The following is a 17,878-nucleotide window of genomic DNA, read 5'->3' as shown; positions in this document are numbered from 1 at the left end:
CAAGTTGGGTGTAGTGGTTTTTTAATGCAGTCTCAAAACTATGTGAAGTAATACTCGTATTTGACTTTCAGAAGCTGTGTTGAACTTTTACTTTGTCTGCCTCTTGAATTACCAGAAAATCAATGGGAAGAGTTTCAAGCCTTTGTACAGGTGAGAGGTTGTTTTTTTTAATATAAAGAAAAATAGTAAGAAAAGATGGGATCACCAGCTTTTAAAAAACAGTTTAGGAACCTTGGGAGCATTGAGTCACATGAATTAAAATTAACTCTGTTTGTTTCCTGTGGGAGAAAGTCATTCAGCTGGAAGTTATTTGTGCTATTAGGTAATTAAGTTGTCAGTCACATCTTTCTGTATGAAATAGTTGATATGCCAGCTTTGTAGACAAAGTTTGTTAGGGTGAAAACAAAATGAACCTCTAGTCCCATCCCTTGAGAAATACTTCAAGGGATGCTCAAAGAAGGATGTGTGTTCCTCTTAATAAGACCAGTGTTCTATGACCTACTGAAATAGCTAGTGTGACAAAGTTCCTCCTCTACCTTGGTGGGTCCTGCGCTTATTTGGCAGATTTGCTCACCTCAGTGATCTTCCCCACAGTCTAGGTCAACTTCTCCTGTGTCTGATCAGGAGTTGGGAGGTTTGGGGGGAACCCGGGCCCACCCTCTACTCCGGGTTCCAGCCCAAGGCCCTGTGGATTGCAGCTGTCTATAGTGCCTCCTGTAACAGCTACATGACAGCTACAACTCCCTGGGCTATTTCCCCATGGCCTCCTCCAAATACCTTATTTATCCTCACCACAGGACCTTCCTCCTGGTGTCTGATAATGCTTGTACTCCTTAGTCCTCCAGCAGCACACCCTCTCGCTCCCAGCTCCTCACATGCACTTCCTCTCCTCTGGCTCCTCTCCCGCCTGACTGGAGAGAGCTCCTTTTTAAACCCAGGTGCCTTGATTAGCCTGCCTTGATTGGCTGCAGGTGTTCTAATCAGCCTGTCTGCCTTAATTGGTTCTAGCAAGTTCCTGATAACTCTAGTGCAGCCCCTGCTCTGGTCACTCAGGGAGCAGAAAACTACTCACCCAGTGACCAGTATATTTGCCCTCTACCAGACTCCTTTACCCCACTGACCTGGGTCTGTCACACTAGCCTTTTCTGATTGAATTTTTGTAAATATTTAACCATATTACAAAAGACTGCCATCTGTCAATATGTATTTTTACCAATGAATTTAAGAGTATTTTGTTGTTCAAAAGGGTTACTTCATGGCAGAATGATAATGACCTTGATTATTTTAAAGACCGCATCCCAGTTGTTCAATAGGTATAGTAGTGCTAGAATCCCAATACAAAAAAAAATTCTATTTTGAAGCCTATCAAAATTGTACAAGGTGGACATTATAACACTTATTGTACTTAAACTGAAGCTTTAAATAGTCTACATATAGGGATTAGAAATTACTATATTAAGTCTTTTAGAATTGATGTTTTACAAAAGGGGACAGGTTTTACTTTTGAAGTTTTCCTCTCAAGTTTAAAAAAAAATCTGAGTGCATATGGTTTTCCGTCACTTGTCATTGCCATCGTCATGAAATATCTAACACTTTTCTTTAGGTGGCTCATGAAAAGTTGATGGAGAACGGTAGCTGTGAATTGCATTTTTTAGCTGCACTTACTCAAGAGAAGGGTGTGTGGAAGAATCCAGTGCTGTGCAGTATTCTTTCCCAGGAACCACTGGATGAGGATAAAGGTAAATTTACAATGGCATAAGAAAAAATAAGCCTCTCCAATTATTTAATGAATTCACTTTCTTAACAAATATACAAATAGTGCTACAACATTACTGTTTTGTATATAGCGTTGCTGTGGTTGAAGATCTTTTGCCATTTCCTTTACAAAGTCCATTGTGTGGGATTTGTAACCAGGCTTTTTTCTGATAGGGTAAAAGTAGGTACTCAGGTAGCCAAGCTGAATGTACTTAAATAAATTGTCCATATGTAAGTAAATCAAAGACACAACTATAATTTTTTTACTACCATATGTTTAATAGAAAACTGAAACCATTACCTCACTTAAAAAACCACATTTAAGAAACCACTACTAACACACTACAGATTTAAGTGATTGCAGTGATTTGAATCTTTCCTGAGAACTGGGACTCTATTTGAAATACAAATATATTTAAAAAAAAAAAAAAAAAGTAAGCATTGGTATGGCATTTGAGAACCCTGAGCAGGTTTAAGGTGAATGGATTTTTCTGGCTTCTTCTTCAATTCCTATTTTAGCTATGGTTATGCAGTAAAGTTTTTTCCTTTTTTGAAGTTCAGACACCGGGAGAGAGAAACTCAACTTCTGTTACCTGTAAATATGTGCTGTAACTCCATTAGATAGAGTTTTGTATTTCACGTTTATTGGTACAGTAATAGGTTACAACTGTGTTATAGGTAGCACTGTGAATCAGATTTATTGAAAAGTGAATTTTATGCTACTTTTCATCTTTTAAATGTTAAATGACAGGTATAATATTAGAAACATCCACTGATGGATTCACGTGGTCTCTTTAAAATTAGCAAAGGGTCCTGTGGCACTTTATAGACTAACAGACGTTTTGGAGCATGAGCTTTCGTGGGTGAATACCCACTTCGTCAGATGCATGTAGTGGAAATTTCCAGGGGCAGGTATATATATGCAGGCAAGCTAGAGATAATGAGGTAGTTCAATCAGGGAGGATGAGGCCCTGTTCTAGCAGTTGAGGTGTGAAAACCAAGGGAGGACAAACTGGTTCTGTAATTGGCAAGCCATTCACAGTCTTTGTTTAATCCTGAGCTGATGGTGTCAAATTTGCAGATGAACTGAAGCTCAGCAGTTTCTCTTTAAAGTCTGGTCCTGAAGTTTTTTTGCTGCAGGATGGCCACCTTAAGGTCTGCTATAGTGTGGCCAGGGAGGTTGAAGTGTTCTCCTACAGGTTTTTGTATATTGCCATTCCTGATATCTGATTTGTGTCCGTTTATCCTTTTCCGTAGTGAAATTTCCACTACATGCATCTGACGAAGTGGGTATTCACCCACGAAAGCTCATGCTCCAAAATGTCTGTTAGTCTATAAGGTGCCACAGGACCCTTTGCTGCTTTTACAGATCCAGACTAACATGGCTACCCCGCTGATATTTAAAATAAGACACACTTTGTGGCCAGGATTCGTATTTTGTTCACATGATACACCTGCTAATAACACATAGTGTTTGTATTGTTTGCATGTTCTCTCTGACTCTCTCTCCCCATTATAAAGTCAAAACTAGTCTATTATGTTCACTTGTAGACTTTCTGTAGTTAAGACTGAGGCTCACTTTCTATTTAAGCAATTTTGTCCCCCACTCTAAAATCCCCTAAGGTTCTTTACGTTTTGGACTTGCATGTGTGCTCGATGGCATTAGAATTGTTGCTAAATTTGAGAATATTCATGGAAGTTCTTGAGAGATTTGAACTTCTGAAAAAAATATGAGATTATTGTATTTTGAAAATTCTTCTAATACTTTTTTGCCACGTGTCTCACAAATCGTTTGTCTTAGAAACTTCATATGAGGTTTAATTGAAAGATCTTGATTAAATATGATGCTGATACCAATTTTGAGATTGAGGCACATTTGCCAAATGACTTAGATATGACAGAATGGTGAGCCTGGCTCCAGTTAATTTTTAAAAGGCTGGAGTCCTGAGCTTGCTTTAAAGAGAGCCTCTTGCATTTTTTCTTCAAATGTGTAAACTAAGTTCTTCGAGTGCTTGCTCATATCGATTCCAATTAGGTGTGTGCACACCGCGTGCACGCTCGTCGATAGATTTTTACCCTAGCAACTCTCAGTGGGTCGGCTGGGCGCCCCCTGGAGTGGCGCTGCTATGGCGCTGGATATATACCTCTGCCGACCCAACGGCCCTTCAGTTCCTTCTTACCGCCTGTGTTGGTCGTTGGAACAGTGAAGCGCTGCTTAGCTGATCTCCACCTCCCTAGCTACTTGTAGTTCTTTTATTAATTCTCATGTATATAGTTATAAATTCTATAGTTATAGTTAGTTTTATTCGTTCTTCATTATAGTTAGTGTATATAGTTGAGAGGGGTTTGGGGATTAGCCCCTTCCCCGCACCTGGTACCAGGCCCCGTGCCCGGTTCGCCAGGCTTCAAACCGTGCTCGACATGCCACAGGCTGATGCCAATGGGAGATCCCCACGACTCTTGCCTTAAGTGCCTTGGGGAATCCCACCTTTCCAATAAGTACCGAATCTGTAAGGCATTTAAGCCCAGGACGAAGAAGGAGCGGGACTTTCATCTGAAGCAGCTCCTGATGGAGGCAGCTCTTACTCCTCCTCCCTCAGCACCAAGCACTGGACAGTCCACATCAAGCAGAAGCGTCTCTTTGGCACCGGATCGAGCCGGTACCGCTAAGGCACCTCGGCACCGACTGTCGCTGGCACCGTCGTCTGCTCGACACCGTTCCCTCTCCACGAGTTAAAAAGCGTAAGACTCCTGCGGCTCCCATGCCACCTGCACCGCAGTTGGAGCACCCGCCTAAGTTGGACCGCCCGGCACCGCCACCTGCTGCTGCACCGACAGCTTCAGCACCGTCGAGTCCCACAAGGGCCATCGAGTCCGGTGCCTGAAAGCTTCCCGGCGCACGCCGTGGTTGAGCTCACTATTCCCTCCACGCCAGAGACCTTTTCTACGGCGAGAGAGCTGATCGCGCTGATGGAGTCTGCGCTGCCTCAACCCCCGGCACCGTCGGTGAGGGTCATTCAATCAGTAAGCAAGCCTGCCCTGCTAAGGCCCCCCTCTGTCGGCACTGTCAAGAGGCACCGATCATGGTCCCACCGGCGCTCTCGGTCCCGTCGCCGATCACGGTCCCGACGCCGCTCGCAGTCCCTGCACCGTTCTCTATCTCGGTACCGGTCACACTCGCGGCACTGCTCAGCGTCCCGTTTGCTGGCCCCATACTCTCGGCATCAGTCCAGTTCCCGGTACCGTTCCCGGCACCACGCCTCTCGCAGCCGCTCCAGACGTTGAGCCTCCAGATCCCGGTCAACCTCCCAGCACTGCTTTGGTCGCAGGTCCCAGTCTTGTTCCTGGTATTGGTATGGCAACCAGTACCGCTCTCCGGTGCCACACAGGGAGAGGTCGTTTAGAGACGGAGACCCTTCCCAGGGTTTTTCAGCATCTCCGTGGCCATCTCGTCACACATCTGTCTCATCTCACGTGGACAGTGCTTCCTATGCACAGGACCGTGACTCAGATGTGCCTGGACATGTCTTCCAGGAGACCCAGGCCTAGGAACAGGGACCCCATCAGTGGTCATTCTGGACACCTTGGGCATACCATCAAGCCCAGGGTGCGCCTCCAATGCCATCCCACTCCACACCATTGGAACACTGGGTACCGGAGGCAACGGTCAGCCGCCCCCCTCCCCCCAGTACAGAGGAGGCTCTCATTCAGCCGTCAGTGTCTCAAATTCCACCTGAGACAGACGTTACTCAAGAACAGGAGCCCACGCAGGACCCTCTTGTCCCTGGCCTTTCCTCTTCCCCTTCTCCAGATGAAGCGGTGGCGGGGACATCCTCCTCGGGCCCTCCTCCAATTGACCTGCGGGCACATCAGGACCTCCTGAGGCGGGTGGCTCTGAATATGAATCTTCAGGTGGAGGAGGTCCTGGAGATAGAGGACCTGGTGGTGGATATCCTGTCAGCTGACACCCCCACAAGAGTGGCCTTGCAGTTTATCCGTACGATACAAGCAAACGCCGATACGATCTGGCAATCTCCAACATCTATTACGCTCATGGCCAGGGGATTGAGCAGAAGTACATGGTACTTCTAAGGGGTATGAATACCTGTTAGTGCATCCTGCTCCCTTGTCGTGCAATCAGTCAATGAAAGGGAGCGCCATGGCCAGCAAGCTCCTGCTCCAAAATCAAAGGAGGCTAGGCGCATGGACTTATTGGGCCGCAAGTTATACTGTACTGGGGGCCTCCAACTCAGGGTGGCAAACCAGCAAGCCCTGCTCAGCTGGTACAATTATAACACTTGGATGGCGGTTGAGAAATTCAAGGAGTTCATTCCCAAGATTCCCGCCCAGAGTTTGCTGCCCTTTTGGAGGAAGGGAAGAAGGTGGCGAGAACTTCTCTCCAGGCCTCCCTGGACACAGCTGACTCCACAGCCAGGAACCTGGCTTCAAGTGTCGCCATGAGGCAGATATCATGGCTTCAGGTGTCAGGCCTTCCACCTGAGTTACAAACCACCATACAGGACCTGCCATTTGACGGTCAAGGCCTATTCTCTGAAAAGACGGACCCCAGGCTGCAGAGCCTTAAGGACAACAGGGTCATCATGCGCTCCCTCAGGATGCACACCCTGGTGACTCAGCGCGGGTCCTTCCGTCCCCAGCCTCACCGCCCTTATCCCCTGCCTAGACCAAAACAGGACTTCGACAGAGGGCACGGCTGAGGCAATCGTAGACTGCGGTCTGGACCGCAAGGGGGCCAGAATCAGGGTCCCTCCAAACCGCCTACAGGGCCAAAGCCAAACTTTTGAAGGTGCGCCAGAGGACGGTGTACCAGTTCCTTTCCAGGATCCTTTCCCTCCTTTTTCCAACCGCCTCTCCTTTTTCTTCCCTGCATGATCCCAGCTAACTTCAGATCGTTGGGTCCTATGCACAGTGGAACTTGGGTACCACCTCCAATTTATTTCACCCCCCCCTTCCACCCCCCACACTCATCCCTCTTCAGGGACCCCTCTCACGAGCAGTTTCTCTTACAAGAGGTGCGCACACTTCTTAACCATGGGAGCCATAGAGGAAGTACCAGAAGACGAAAGGGGGAAGGGGTTTTACTCCCGCTATTTCCTAATCCCCAAGGCGAAGGGAGGTCTCAGACCTATCCTAGACCTGCGAGAACTCAACAAATTCATGATAAAGTTGAAGTTCCGCATGGTATTGCCGGGGACCATCATCCCAGCCTTGGATCCCGGAGACTGGTATGCCGCCCTCGACATAAAGGACGCGTATTTTCACATAGCCATTTATCCTCCACACAGGTAGTACCTCCGGTTTGTAGCCAACCGCCAGCGTTTCCAATTTACGATCCTACCGTTTGGCCTCTCTACAGCACCGAGAGTATTCACAAAGTGCATGGCTGTAGTCACCTCCTCCCGCCACCACCGGATACACGTCTTTCTGTATCTGGACAATTGGCTCATCCGAGGGACTTCCGAGACAGAAGTCACCCATCATGTAGGCATCGTCAAGGACCTATTCACACATCTAGGCCTGATGATCAATACAGAGAAATCCACTTTGGTTCCCACACAGAGGATAGACTTCATTGGGGCCATCTTGGACTCCAGTCTCGCCAGAGCCTGCTTACCACCGACTCTGTTTCAGGCAATGGTAACAATTATCCAAAGCCTACAGAACTTCCCAACGACTTCGGCTCACACTTGTCTCAAACTCTTGGGTCACGTGGCTTCCTGCACGTTCGTGACCAAACACGCCAGGCTATGCCTCCATCCCCTTCAAGTTTGGCTCAACTCGGTGTGCCACCCAGGCAGAGACGCCATAGACATGATAGTCACCATTCCCCCGAGCATCTTAGGCTCCCTCGACTGGTGGCTGACACCTTTCCTGGTGTGTGCAGGGATGCCGTTCCATCCACCTCAGCCTTCTATGTCCCTGACGACGAACGTGTCATCTCTTGGCTGGGGTGCTCACCTTGGACATCTTCGCACCCAAGGCCTTTGGTCATCTCAGGAGCTGGCCTTGCACATCAATGTGCGAGAGCTGAGAGCAGTCCATCTTGCGTGCCAGGCGTTTCAACAGCACTTACAAGGCCATTGTGTCTCAGTGTTCACAGACAACACAACGGCCATGTATTACATAACAAAGCAGGGAGGGACACGGTCCTCCCCCCTTTGTCAGGAGGCCATCCAACTCTGGGTCTTTTGTATAGCCCACTCGATAGACCTGGTAGCGTCCTTTCTCCCAGGGGTTCGGAACACTCTGGCGGATCAACTCAGCAGATCCTTCCTGTCTCACGTGTGGTCGATTCGTCCAGACGTTATTTTTTCTGTTTTCCGGAAGTGGGGATTTCCCCGCATAGACCTCTTCACTTCCCGCAAGAACAGGAAATGCCAGATGTCCTGCTCCTTCCAACGTCTCTCCCAGGGCTCGATCTCGGGCGCTTTCCTGATGCCGTGGACGAGCCAACTGCTTTATGCCTTCCCACTGTTCCCGCTGGTTCACAGGATCCTGCTAAAGCTCCGCAGGGATGGAGCTTGCTTGATCATGATCACTCCAGCGTGGCCCAGGCAGCACTGGTACACCATGTTGCTCGACCTCTCGATAGACAACCAAAGTACCCTGCCTCTTCACCCAGACCTCATAACTCAGGGCCACAGAAGACTTCACCACCTAGATCTGCAGTCCCTTCACCTCACAGCATGGCTGCTGCGTGGTTAAGCCAGTCAGAGTTACGTTGCTCTGCCTCAGTACAACAAGTACTCCTGGGTAGCAGGAAACCTTCCACTCGGTCAGCGTATCTGGCCAAGTGGAAGCGTTTCTCCTGTTGGTGCGAAACGCAGAATGTCACTCCTACCGAGGTCTCGATCCGCACCATCTTGGATTACCTCTGGTATCTCAAACAGCAGGGCCTAGCGGTATCATCATTGAGGGTGTACTTGGCAGCCATCTCTACCTTCCACCCAGGGGAGAGTGGCCGCTCCATGTTCTCGCACCCTATGGTTTCTAGGTTCCTCAAAGGCTCGGAGTGCCTATACACCCAAGTACGACGCCCCGCCCCAACCTGGGACCTCAGCCTGGTTCTAACCAGATTCATGTCTGCCCTATTCGAGTCCGTTAGCAACCTGCTCGCTTCTATACCTGTCCTGGAAGACAGCTTTCCTCGTAGCCATTACATTGGCCAGACGAGTCTCCGAGCTTCAGGCTCTCTCGGACTCACCGTGTACTATGTTTCACAAGGACAAGGTGCAATTGCGACCACACCCGGCGTTCGTTCCTAAAGTGGTTTCGGCCTTTCATGTCAACCAGGATATGTTCCTTCCGGTCGTCTTCCCCGAAGCCACACTCATCACAACAGAAGCAACAATTGCACTCCCTAGACGTCCGTAGAGCGCTTGCATTTTATATCAAGCGGACAAAACCCTTCTGTAAAACACCCCAACTCTTCGTCGCGGTGGCAGACCGAATGAAGGGCCTACCTGTCTCCTCCCAGAGGATCTCATCTTGGGTGACGGCATGCATCCGTACTTGTTATGACTTGGCTCATGTTCCCTCAAGAACCTACCAGAGCTCAGGCTTCATCTGCCGCCTTCCTGGCTCATGTACCCATCCAGGAGATATGTCGCGCAGCTACCTGGTCCTCGGTCCACACCTTTGCCTCTCATTACGCTCTGGTTCAACAGTCCAGAGACGATGCAGCCTTTGGCTCAGCAGTTTTGCATTCTGCAACATCTCACTCCGACCCCACAGCCTAGGTAAGGTTGGGAATCACCTAATTGGAATCGATATGACCAAGCACTCGAAGACAAGACGGTTACTCACCTTTGTAACTGTTGTTCTTCGAGATGTGTTGCTTATATCCATTCCAAATCCGCCCTCCTTCCCCGCTGTCGGAGTAGCCGGCAAGAAGGAACTGAAGGGCCGTTGGGTCAGCAGGGGTATATATCCAGCGCCATAGTGGCGCCACTCCAGGGGGCGCCCAGCCTATCCTCCGAGTGTTGCTAGGGTAAAAATCTTCCGACGACCGTGCATGCAGCGCGTGCACACTTAATTGGAATGGATATGAGCAACACATCTTGAAGAACAACAGTTACAAAGGTGAGTAACCATCTTTTGTAATGAGGCTTACCATATGGATTTGTTTTTCACAAAATAAAATACCATTCAACTGTTCTCACCATGAGGTGTGGTGGCTAAGCATTTACGGTGCTCAACTACAAATCTGAAGGCTGTGGGTTCAAGTCTTATTTGATCTCCTACTGAAATGCCACATCCAGTTCACCCAGTTGCAAAATGTAGGTATCTGATCCATCAAATTAGGACATCAAAGACGACCACATCATTCTCTTTTATGTACTGTTGGCTATGAAACTGATGTGCCTTAACTATTCAATGTAGTTGTTTCCCAGACCTGAAGAAGAGCTCTGTGTGGCTTGAAAACTTGTATCTCTCACCAACAGAAGTTGGTCCAATAAAAGATATGACCTCACCAACCTTGTCTCTCGTGTCTTAACCATATCAGCCTGATGAGTCCTTGGCGCAAGGGGACTTTGACTACTCTCAGTAGCTGTGCTCTGGCCTAATAATGCAAGAAACTAATGCAAATAAATCAGACTTCAACATTTTCTTTGGCTTTATTTGCAACCTTTTCTTCACATGTTTACATGATCAGATCTTGCCAAATATTTGCAGAAAGCAAATTTCCAAGTCACATATGCAGATATATAAGGAAATAGATGCTTGTGTTTTATCTGGATGTATTTCCTATGTCCATCTAGTCAGGAAACAGAAATGCCCACATACAATTTACTTGACTAATCAAAACAGTTCAAATACTGGATATGAACTAAAAGAAACTACTTATGATCAGTCCACAGAGTTGAGTGCAAAAATATTGATTCAGTAGTTTACTAACAGACCTTCTATTAGCTTGCCTGTACTCAGCAAGCAGTAAAAAGCTAAATTAGCAAAATAAAATTACATGATTATGAATTATTCACTTGACTCTGTCACTCCCTCAGCTACCAGTAGCAAGATCTGCAATACTTACTTCTAGGTTGCTCTTTTTTCACTCAAAAAGGATCTGTGTCAGTGCAGTGTTCACTCCCCTCATATATCTGTTCTTGGCTTCAGGAGAAGCTATCACTAGAGGAACTCTTATACGGGGCATGGGGGGTTATATGTGGCAACGTTTTTCTTCATAGCAGTGGCACAACTTTGACATCAGGAAGAAGTTATGGGGATCAAGCAAAAATAATGAGAATTGAATCCGTTATTTCTATAAGCAGCACTACAGAATTACTTTATTTAAAGGACGCTACAGACTTCTACCATATTTTACAAATGAACAGTGGGGAGGTGACAGCCCAGTGCTTCATCAGAATGCAGCATAGTTAGCTGGGCTACAACACAAGCTCCAGTAGCCCACCAGCAATCTGCTTCTTCACCCTGGCATGAGTGCCTACAAAATTTTCAAGCCCACAGCCTTCATCCTGGACATTGTTAAATTCTGCAGCCATTTTGACTTCCCAGATGGCTTCTCCAAGTCACCTGACTCATACTCTCCAGCTTCATTCTCTCTCATAGGTTTCATACCTTGATTTCTATTACTAATCCAAGATTTGCCTCGTGGCATTTTTTTAAATCCACAGGTGCTGCTGTGGACCCTAGTAAAAGTTTACTTTGGCTCTTGCTGACTTACTACCATCGGCATTAGGTCCAGTGATCTGATCAGCAGGAGGGAGTAATGGGAAGCTGATTCTTGAAGCGTACTGAATAAGGGACTATGGAAAACTCCTAAATTCTGTAAGGTTCCCAAGGTTCCCAGAACCCCACAGAATTCCTTGGTCCCTCACTCCCAGGGCTGGTATAGTCCCTTGGTATAGTCCACATTAGGCCCAGGGCTTCTGCTCACTTCCTCTTACCCCCCATGTGAATGCTATAATGTCATGATCTGGACTTTGTATGCTAGATTTTGTATGCAGTGGCGTTGTAGCCATGTTGGTCCCAGGATATTAGAGAGACACGGTTGGTGAGGTTAATATCTTTTATTGGAGCAACTTCAGTTGGTAAAAGAGACGAGCTTTCAAGCTTACTCAGAGCTCTTCTTCAGGTCTAGGTCAGATCTTCAGGCTTTGGTAGTTTGTGAACCTTAATGAACAATGAAGAGTAATTATACTTAATATTTTTCAATAAATCAAGATATTGGTAAGCTATTTCTCATTCTGCTAAGGTATGCTAGTTTTTGTGGACGAAGAGATGAACATTGAAATTGAGCATTCAGGATTTTTCTAGCTTTTCTTGAGGTGTTGGTCCTGGGGCAGAGTTAAGGTTATGATACCTTAGCTAATAACTTCCGTGCATTCATATTTTTTTAATTTTAATCTCTGAAATTAATACATCTGTGATGTTTGGGTTTTTTGATAACTACTGTGCTCTTAAGATTTCTTCCCCCCCCCAAATTACTGACATGTATTCTCACCTTTAACTCCGTCTTCACAGAGTTTTGTCTTGGAATATACTAATTTAATACAGGTTCAGATCCTGATCACAGAATAAGCAAAATTGAAATTAAATACTGTATTTGAAAGTGCAAAATAAAGCTTAACATTAAAATTTTAACTGTAGTAATATCAATATCACTTGAGGAGGGTGTAGATATCACATGAGTTAGAAGTGTAGTCTTAAGTCTGAGACCTTCCTATATCTTATTTCAGTGATAGTAGAAAATATTCCAATATTTATGCCTGGTAGACTAGCTGAAACAGTAAACACAGCAGTTTAAAGGATTATTGAGGCCTGTGAGTGGAAGAGCAAGGCGAAAAACTTGGCATTAAAATATTAAATATAGTAATTTTAATATCATATGGATTAGAGGGAAGACTCATGAGTTAGAAGTGTAGTTTTAAGTCCGAGGTCATCTTATATCATATTTCAGAGATAACCGAACATGTTCCAATGTTTATGCAAGCCAGACTAGCTGAAACAGTAAACACGGCAGTTTAAAGGATTATTGGGACCTGTGGGTGAAAAAGCAAGGATAAAAATGAACAAATGCAATTAGTCACTGGCTCATTTGTGGCTTAGGAAGAACATGAATGTTTTTTGATAAGAGACTTGAAAAATGGACATTGAAGAAGCATTTCTTCTGTTTTAAAAAGGAAATGTCCCACCATAAGATTTGTTAAATCTTTAAATGTATAATATATATTCAATTCTAGGTTATCATCTACAAGACATAATTCAATGCACTTTGTTTTTATTCTACATGAAGTGAGATTGGCTTCACACTTAAATGAGAAAATTGTATCTATTTAACTAAACTGGTTTTGAAACTAATTTAGTGAAATTGATACAACCCCCTTATGTGGACACACTTTGTATTATAGACTGTGAATTGAAGGGTAGCGTACCTATATTTAATGAAGGCTCTTGGAGGAGATCCAGGGAATTATAAACCAGTAAGGCTTGCTTATTTAGTTAGTTGTATTACTGTAGTGCCTAGGAGCCGTGGCCATGGATCAATACCTGGCAAATTGGTTGAAATTATAATTAAAAAGAATAACAAAACACATGGAAGATTATGATATGGGAGGGTCTAACCAGCAAGGTTTCTTTGAAGGAAAATAGTGAGTAAAGGAAAATTGGTTGACATAATTTAAACTTCCAGAAGGCCTTGACAAGGGTCCACACAAGAGGCTACTAAAGAAGTCAAGTGACCATAGACTGGGAGGCAAATTATTGCAATGGACCAGAAACTGGCTAGGGGAGACAAAGCAAAGAGTAGGATTAAATGGTCAGTATTCATTGTGACAAAAGGTTAACAGTGTGATGCCCCCAAGGTTCCATACTAGGCCATGTGTGTTTATTATATTTATTAATGACCTGGAAACTAGGGCGAGTAAGTAGGTAGTAAAATTTGCAGATGATGAAGTACATTCCCCACTTTTACATCCCCTGTAAACCATTCACACTCCATCTCTCCTCTGCCCCTTTTCTCTTCTACTCACACCTTCCACCCACCTTCCCATTTCCCTCTCTTTCTCTATAATGCCAGAAGACTTTGATGTTCCATAATTTTAGAACAATAGGTAGCTGTCAAGGCCATTCCTGTGAAACTGGCTTGTCAAGCTTGAACCATTCCTATTCTTAAATAACTTGCTGGAGTATGCCTGTAAACTAAAACTGAATGCTTAAAGAACTACATCTCTGAAATGTGATTTTGTGAAAACATACTATTGCCAAGAACATTTGCACCAAAAAATTATAAGACTGGGGAAAATCTAATTTTGTTTATTTAAGAAGTATGTGCATATGATTAATGCTACACTTTCCTAATTGTCAACTTCATACTTTAAAATACACATCCCATTTTGGAAATAAAGTAGAATGATTAAAAATTAGAGATGGGTAGAAAATAGGAAATCTAGATTCATCCTTAACTATGAACACTCAACCAACATTTTCATTTCCTTGAACAAGTCATTAGAGGGCAAGATGACTAAGCATGTTATTGGTGGCAGAAATGCTAATAGAAAATGCAAGCTTTTAATTCCAAACACATATCAGTTAATTAATTTTGAAAAATTCTTTAGCCTCTTTGAGAACGTTTTAGATTTCCAGCCTGAAATGTAGTGTGACCAGTGGCAGGTTAAATGAACAGTATAAAAGCAAGGTATTAGAAAAAACATTTTTTCCAGTGCTCCCTATCTTTTGTGCCCTTTTACTCTGTTTAAATGTTACATATGAATATGATTAAATTCCATCTGTTAACTGCATAACACTTCATGAAATATTTATATGTAACATTTTGTCTTGTTTTTCTTTAAGTGAATGAATTTTTAGTGTTTGAAGGCCCCATTTTGCTCGATATGCGAATTAAACATCTAATGAAAGCAAAGCAGTTGACTCAAGCAACTTCCCTGGCAAAGTTGTGCTCTGACCACCCAGAAATCAGCACCAAAGGCAATTTTAAGCAAACCTACCTGGTCTGTCTTTGTTCAGGATCACCAAATGAAAAGCTAATGGAGGAGGTGAGTAAACATTACTTTTAGTTTGTGATTTTTTTTTCTATAGGTACTGCAGTATTGATGATGATGTTTTTTCTTTCCTATAGAAAAGAAATCCCTTGCTTAAAAACAGTATATAAAACATAGTATGCAATTTGTTGGGTTTTTGTATCTTTTCTGCAAAATTGCTCATTTTAAGGCTCTCTGTCAAACTGTAACTGGAAATCTTTTTTCCTTTTTTTTTAATAAAACAAGTCTTACTGCTAGCGTACAGATTTAGTTCCGGGCTCTGCCACAGCTTTCCTGTGTGTGAATGCACAAGATACTTGAACTCTCTGTGCTTCAGTTCCCCTCTGTAAAATGGGGAAAATAATACTCACTTTCTTCCATCCTTTTTCTTCTTGTCTGTTTTAATTGTAAGCCCTTCAGAGATGAGACTGTTTCTTATTATGTTTCTGTATACTGGTTAGTACAGTGGGGCTTTGATCACAGGCCCCCCTGTTTATCAGCTATAAATTACGATAATAAAGAGGCTATGATCATTTTTGTAATGTGTGACAGGAATATGTACTTTGTTAATTAGAATACCTGCAGTTACTTAACTTGTATTTTCCATCCTGCTGGCCAATTTTGGTAATGGTTCTGCAGTTCTGCGTATATGTATTTTAGTAGTAGTGTTCACTAGGCTTTCACTCACTTGATTTGAAGTATCCACTCACAAGTAAAGTCACTTGTGGAACAGTTTTACCTGGTACATACAAGGATTACAGTAAAATGATTACAGATACATCTGGCCCCTTTTTAAAATATTTTTTTCAATTATCTTTGATTATATGTCATGTTAGTCTTCTGTTTTCAAAATCTTTACAATTGTCTTGCAGCTCTTTCTTCACATTTTCTACTAGTCACTTACTATGGGTTTTAAATTCCCTTTTTAAAAAAAACTTACAAATTTATGCAAAATTCATTATAACGAGAATGCGTTGTAAATCTTCAGAGAAACAATTTGTATTATGACTTAGTTACTGTAAATTTCTGTCGGATAAATATTTCATAGTCGTGTTCCTTTAAACCTTATTCCAAGTTTAACACTGGGTTATTTACAAGTTATCAAAAGTTCTTTCAGTGACCTGTCCTTTATTATAGGCATGGCTGATGGCACCGCCTATTATTCAGGTTGTCTATCAGACCCTGCTGTCTGTTACTTATATGCCAAAGCTTAACCATTTGGGCTGAATTTTTCTATGCTGAGTGTGTGTCTTAGGCTGACATTTTTTGGAAGATGTTAGCCAAAACTATTCAGCCATTTTCAGGAAAGAGGCTAGAAAAAATATGTTCTACGTGTGTTTAAAAATTTTGGAAGCCTCTAGTTGCCCCCATGTTTTAGAACAAAGACATGAAATTTGGCAGAGGGGTGTGGCCCTTGTGTCAGGGATTCTGAGATTTTAAGGACATAAGGGACCATTAGATCATCTAGTCTGACCTCTTTTATAACACAAGTCAGACAGTTTCATCATTACCCATATACTGAACTCCATAAATTGTGTTTGACTAGAGCATATCTTCCAGAAAGGCATCCGGTCTTGATTTGATGACATCAATAGATGGAGAATCCACCCCTACTATGTTCTGTGGTTAATCACCCTCACTGTTACAAAGGTGTGCTTTATTTCTAATTAGAATTTGTCTAGCTTCAGCTTCCCACCATTGGTTCTTGTTATGCCTTTCTCAGATAAATTAAAGAGACTCTTTCTACCTGATATTTTCTCCCCTTAATCAAGTTAGTGACTCAGAGAGGCAGTTCTCAAAACTGAGGAAGCGTGTTATTCTTCAATAATTAGAGTGGAAAAATCAGCAAATGTTGATGAGCTTTGTAGCACTATTTGATACTGCTCAGAGAGAAAATGAGGAAAGTCTGAGATTTACATAACTTGACTATTTATATAGGAAAAAGACAGTCTGAGGGGTTTTATAGTAATAGTTGGTATTTAGAGAAACAAACAATATTTTGCAGATAATATGTTAAACCATAAAGAGAGAGAAATGGATCAAAATCAGAGAGGATTGTATATTTGAGATCTGGTAAGTGTGGAAAGAGGAAAAAGGAAAAAATATGAGGGATGGTACAGGCATTGTTATTTTATTGGAGAAAGAAAAAGTACCACGATCAGAGGGGATTATATTGCTCTATTACACTGGTTTGCAACCTTTTTTCATTTGTGGACTTCTTCAAAATTTCGATGTGAGGTGCAGACCCCTTTAGAAATTCGATCTGTGGTCTGCAGACCCCTACCATAAGAATCTTAGGCTGAAAACGGACTCAGCAGAATTCAGCTATAAATGTTGAACATGCTCAGCACGGCATTTGACGCAGCGTAAGAAAGGGCGCTAAACTGGGCTTGTGTGGTAACGACAACACTTCCAGAGTTTGACCTGTAAGAGGGCCGGGGGTTCACATACTGTTGATGATCAGAAAAACAGAATGCCTTTTCTGGGATCCAAAACTTTATTTTCATAGTCAACTTTCGTAGACCCCTTAGACATAGTGGGGTCCACAGACCACAGGTTGAAAACCACTGCCTTGTTAGGTTAGGATATAATCACTGTTCAGTAATAGAGAACCCTGCCTCATTCAGTAAATTTTCCACTCTTAATAAAAGTTACACATTTAATAATATTATTACAAATGATTTTTAAAGCTTGCTAGGGCTTTGGTTTACTTGACAATAGGCCTTTACTTATCAATAGGCCCTTGGCCTAATGGTGAACACCAACCATAGTACAGTTGGCAGGATGTGTTTCCCATCAAAATCTAGGAGGTAAACATTACTAGTCTATAACCCCCAGCTTTAAATAATAAAAATACCAAAAAGAATGTAACACATCTGCTAGGAAAACATTCAGTTAACCTGCTTACTGAAGGTAGATTATTTTGCCCCCTTTATCTTTGATTTTGTGGAAGATACAGTGATACTCCTATATTAACCTTCGCATCCTTTCATTACTGAGCAGCAATAGCATCATTGATTTTAGTAAGTTGAGTTGGATGGGGAATCTGAGTTAACAGTAAGTAAATCTTTTTGTATAGAAGTCAGGCTGTAATATAAAGT

At 43.3% G+C, this 17,878-nt stretch overlaps 1 protein-coding gene across 1 annotated transcript in view; it reads left to right on the top strand.

The window, feature by feature from the left end:
- ZNF292 (zinc finger protein 292) overlaps positions 1-17,878 on the top strand; it is a 66,003-nt gene that overhangs the window by 33,500 nt on the left and 14,625 nt on the right. The window contains exons 3-5 of the mRNA XM_050950065.1: positions 72-150; positions 1,604-1,739; positions 14,590-14,792. Of these exons, the coding sequence (XP_050806022.1) occupies positions 72-150; positions 1,604-1,739; positions 14,590-14,792 (418 nt within the window). The remainder of the gene's footprint in view (positions 1-71; positions 151-1,603; positions 1,740-14,589; positions 14,793-17,878) is intronic.

This window comes from Gopherus flavomarginatus, chromosome 4 (genome assembly GCF_025201925.1).
Source record: "Gopherus flavomarginatus isolate rGopFla2 chromosome 4, rGopFla2.mat.asm, whole genome shotgun sequence".
Lineage (NCBI taxonomy): Eukaryota > Metazoa > Chordata > Testudines > Testudinidae > Gopherus > Gopherus flavomarginatus.
Note: the sequence above shows the minus strand (reverse complement) of the source record. Positions and strands in the feature narration are given on the sequence as shown.